Genomic DNA, 4,654 nt, shown 5'->3' on the forward strand with positions numbered 1-4,654 from the left:
AGGTTGCTGTGAGCTGTGATGCCATGGCACTCTACCCAGGGGGATAGCTTGAGGCTTCATCTAAAAAAAAAAAAATAGAAAAACTGAGGCAAGAGGATTGCTTGAGTCCAAGAGTTTGAGGTTGCTATGAGTTATGACACCACAGCACTCTATCCAGGGAGACAGAGTGAGAATCTGTCTCAAAGAAGAAAAAAAAGCAATAATAATAACAAATATCTTACACTTAAGCAGTGATTTACAGTGTTCACTGAATCTTATTCCACTCCCACAGCAGCCTGGAAGGAAACAGTCACTGCACCTTACCTAAGGACACACAGGTATTGAGCCCAACCTCAACCACAAGTCTAAGTGGATTTTTCACTGTACCAGAGTTGTCTCAAATACATGCCATAACCCAAGCACAAAACTCCTCACCTTTTACTCACTCGGGAGCTCTGCAGACTAATCATAACTGTGGTTACTTTTCATGTGTCTCACAAGGGTATGCACATGAATTTGTACATGAGTGTACAAGGCTTTGAGCATGTATGTCTCTATTCTCAAATTAGAAGCAGAAAATTTATTTTTTTCTCACTCTGTCACCCTGGGTAGTGTTGTGGCATCATCGTTCATAGCAACCTCAAACTCTTGGGCTCAAGTAATCCCCTTGCCTCAGCCTCCCAAGTAGCTGGGACTGCAGGTGCCTGCTACAACTTCTGGCTAGTTTTTCTATTTTTAGTAGAGATTGGGGTCTTGCTCTTGCTCAGGCTGGCTTGAACTCCTGAGCTCAGGCGATCCATCCACCTTAGCCTCACAGAGTGCTAGAATTACAGGCATGAGCCACCACATCCAGCTGTGAAGCAGAATTTTTTTTTTTTTTTTTGTCAAGACAGAGCCTCAACCTATACCCTGAGCAGAGTAAATGGTGTTAGAGCTCACTGCAACCTCAGACTTGGGCCATGGGCATCCTGGCTGCCTCAGCCTCTGAAGCTGCTAGGATTACAGACACTGGCCACACCATACCCAGCGGGGTTTTTCCATTTTTTTCATGAGTCAGAGTCTCAAAATCTCACTCAGACAAGCTTCAAACTCCTGAGCTCAAGCAATCCTCCTGCCTCAGCCTCCCACAGTGCTGGGATTATAGGTGTGAACCACTGCGCCCAGCAAGCAGAAAATTTTAAAGGGGTGACTGGTAGAGGTAGGCCCAATGCCAGAATCAAGGAACAACAGCTGCCACAGATGACACAGAATCCATAAAAGAATAAAACCTAAAGAACTAAAGTCAGACAAGTAGTCTGAGGCCAGAAGAAGCAAACATCCTTCCCCACCTCAGTGGCCTTCCGTCATGAAGGAATGGAGATGTGTAATGGTGACCCTAAGTCACCAAAAGAAATGCCATGCTGGGCACAGTGGCTCATTCCTATAATCCCAGCACTTGGGAGGCTAAGGTGAGTGGATCACCTGAGCTTGCGCGTTCAAGAGCAATCTGAGCAAGAGTGAGACCCCCGTCTCCAAAAACAGCCTGGCATTGTGGGCACCTATAGTCTCAGCTACTTGGAAGGCTGAGGTAAGAAAATCGCTTAAGCCCAAGAGTTTGAGGTTGCTATGAGCTGTGATGCCATAGCACTCAACTGAGGGGGACAAAGTGAGACTCTGTCACCAAAAAAAAAAAAAAGAAAGAAAGAAAGAAAGAAAAAGAAATGCCAAACTGGGGTGGTGCCTGTGGCTCAAGGAGTAGGGTGCCAGCCCCATATACTGGAGGTGGCAGGTTCAAACCTGGCCTCTGCCATCAAAAAAAAAAAGAAATGCCAAACTGTACAAGCAAGAAAACACATTACTGGTTTTAAAAAGATTTCAGCAAAGATGTTAAATTAATAGAATCTGGTACTTAAAGGAATGCAGCCATCCTGGAAATATTACTTAGATCAGTGATTCTTAACCTGTGGGTCACGAACCACAGGAACTGTATTAAAGGGTTGCAGCATTAGGAAGGTTGAAAACTGCTGACTTAGATGGAATGATCTTGCTCTACACAAGATATGTAACTATACATCCACATTTTAGGGGGCCCCAAGACCAAGAAATCCTAAAATTAGTTTTACCAGTAAAGTACCTATCAGATCACCTGCAAGTGATACAAAAGAAAATATCGGTTAGGCGGCTATGGCTCAAGTGGCTAAGGTGTCTGCCACATACACCTAAGGTGGCAGGTTCGAATCCAGCCTGGGCCTACCAAACAACAATGACAGCTGCAACCAAAAAATAGCCAGGCATTGTGGCAGGCGTCTATGATCCCAGCTACTTGGGAGGCTGAGGCAGGAGACTCACTTGAGCCCAGGAGTTGGAGGTTGCTGTGAGCTGTGATGCTACAGCACTCTATCCAGGGGGACAGCTTGAGGCTCTGTCTCAAAAAGAAAAGAAAAAGAAAATACAGATCTCATTGACTGCCTCAGGAGAAACTCCCTTCTTGTTAACACAAGGCACTGCCTTTCACCATCCCTAACTGTTGCCATACAGGACAAACATCCCCTATGCAGAGTCTGAGCCACAAACACGGACACACAAAACACAGGAGAACCCCACAGTTCTCTGAACAGAGTAAAATCAGCTGAGTAAATGGGACAGCAGAGAAACTGAAGGAGAAAAGGACACCATCTGGCTGGAGCGGGGTGACCCAGTGAGCAATTGTAACTGCTGCAAAATCCCTGTGCCCCAAGCTGCCTCTTAAACTGACAAGACCAGGGGTCCTCAAATGTTTTAAACAGAGAGCCAGTTCACTGTCCCTCAGACCGTTGGAGGGCCAGACTGTGGGCTCTAGGACAAGTTGGCTGCTAAGCCCGACAGGCACAGTGGCAAAAACACTCCTAGGTGGGCCGCATGTGGCCCATGGGCCACAGTTTGAGGACACCTAGACAAGACTGTTTGAGATTCTTCAAGGTTGTGGGGTGGAAGGCATCTCCAAGGCCCAGGGTCTCCCAGGTTGGAAGGGCATTTTTCAACAACAGAGGTAACTGAGGAATGGCGCTATGGAGGTTCATCCTCTGAGCACCTACAATGTGGCTTTGCTGAATGTACAGATTTAAACAACATTTTGTTTATGAGATGGATTAAAAAGTCAAGGTGGATTAAAATGACAGTTTTAAGGATCTAGCCCACAGAAATACTCATGCACGTGCAAAAAGATATTCACTACAGAGCATTATCTGTAAGACTGAAAAATTGGAATCAAATGTACATGGCCACTAACAGAAGATTGGTTAAATAAACTACAATACATCCTTAAAATCAACATGGCCTCACATGAAGCATTAAAAAATAAAGCAGATGTGTATATAGAATAGAATGTCACTGAAATGCAAGGAGGAAACGCACACTGTAGAATTATACATAAAATAGTATGATCTCATTTTTGTAAAAGAACGAAACTACACCTCTTGAAGGAAAAAAGGAAAAAAATATCAGGAAAAACATGCAAACTGCTAATGTCATGGTGGAAGTCGGAGGAAGGTGAGTTGCTGTCTTCTTTTTTGTTACACTATGGGACTGTTTGAATATTCATACAAAGCATACATTAATTTAAACAAACTGTGTGTTCATAGTGTATATATATATGTGTGTTGTCAGGGGCATTCCTTTCCATCCCCTGCTTCCTCCCGGTTGGACTCCATCCCAGCCCTGCCAGCCCTCCAACCCACCGTGTCCTGCCCCACCCCATCCCCACTTACAGATGCAGGCAGCTGCCAGAAGGCGACTGGCAGCATAGGGTGCGAAGCAGCTCGGGAAGAAGGGTTGCACCAGGTAGTTGGCAAAGGTGATGGCAATGATGGCCTGACTGGTGGGCTCGATGATGAGCAGGGAGGTCCAGAGTCTGATGAAAGCAAGGAATTCCCCGAAGGCCTCCAGGATATAGGCATAGCTGGCCCCAGATTTCTTGATGGTGGTGCCCAGTTCCGCATAACAGAGGGCCCCAAAGACAGAGAAGAGGCCCCCAACAGCCCAGATGACCAGGGAAAGGCCAAAAGAGGCACTGTACATGAGTACACCTTTGGGGGAGACAAAGATGCCCGAGCCAATCATGTTTCCCACGATCAGGCACACACCATTAACCAGCGAGATCTCCGACTTCAGCTTCACCTGCTCGGACCCTGGGCTGGCCTCTTCAGCCAAAGGGGTGGCATCCGCCTCATGCTGAGAGGCCACTTCATACTTAATGCTGTCAACCATGGTGGGAAAGCAGAGGAAAACCTTCACCAGTTTCCTGGCATCGCCCTTTAAGGAAGAAAGATGATGATATATTTTGGATGGTTGTCAACTATATATAACCTACTACAGGGACCGAAATGGACAGTCCACCTACCACTTCAGAGACCTCTCTCTTGCTTTCCACCTCCAAATAACCTCTTCCTCAGCTGGTTCATCAAAATGATCCCAACTTAGGCCCACACAGTGGCTCATGCCTATAAGCCTAGCACTCTTGGGAGGCCGAGGAGGGTGGATTGCTTGAGCTCAGAAGTTCCAGACCAGCCTAAGCCAGCTCCATCTCTAAAAATAGCTGGGCATTGTGGCAGGCACCTGTAGTCCCAGCTACTTGGAAGGCTGAGGCAAGAGCATCACTTGAATCCAAGAGTCTGAGGTTGCTGTGAGCTATGATGCCACAGCACTTTACTGAGGGCAA

The 4,654-nt window shown here is 46.5% G+C and overlaps 1 protein-coding gene across 1 annotated transcript in view; it reads right to left on the bottom strand.

Annotated features, from left to right (window-relative positions):
• Positions 1-4,654, bottom strand: part of SLC7A7 (solute carrier family 7 member 7) — a 47,545-nt gene that overhangs the window by 37,953 nt on the left and 4,938 nt on the right. The window contains exon 2 of the mRNA XM_023508129.1: positions 3,705-4,248. Coding sequence (XP_023363897.1) covers positions 3,705-4,203 — 499 coding nt within the window. The 5' untranslated portion in view covers positions 4,204-4,248. The remainder of the gene's footprint in view (positions 1-3,704; positions 4,249-4,654) is intronic.

This window comes from Otolemur garnettii, unplaced genomic scaffold (assembly GCF_000181295.1).
Source record: "Otolemur garnettii isolate 467f Iridium unplaced genomic scaffold, OtoGar3 scaffold00225, whole genome shotgun sequence".
Classification (NCBI taxonomy): Eukaryota; Metazoa; Chordata; class Mammalia; order Primates; family Galagidae; genus Otolemur; species Otolemur garnettii.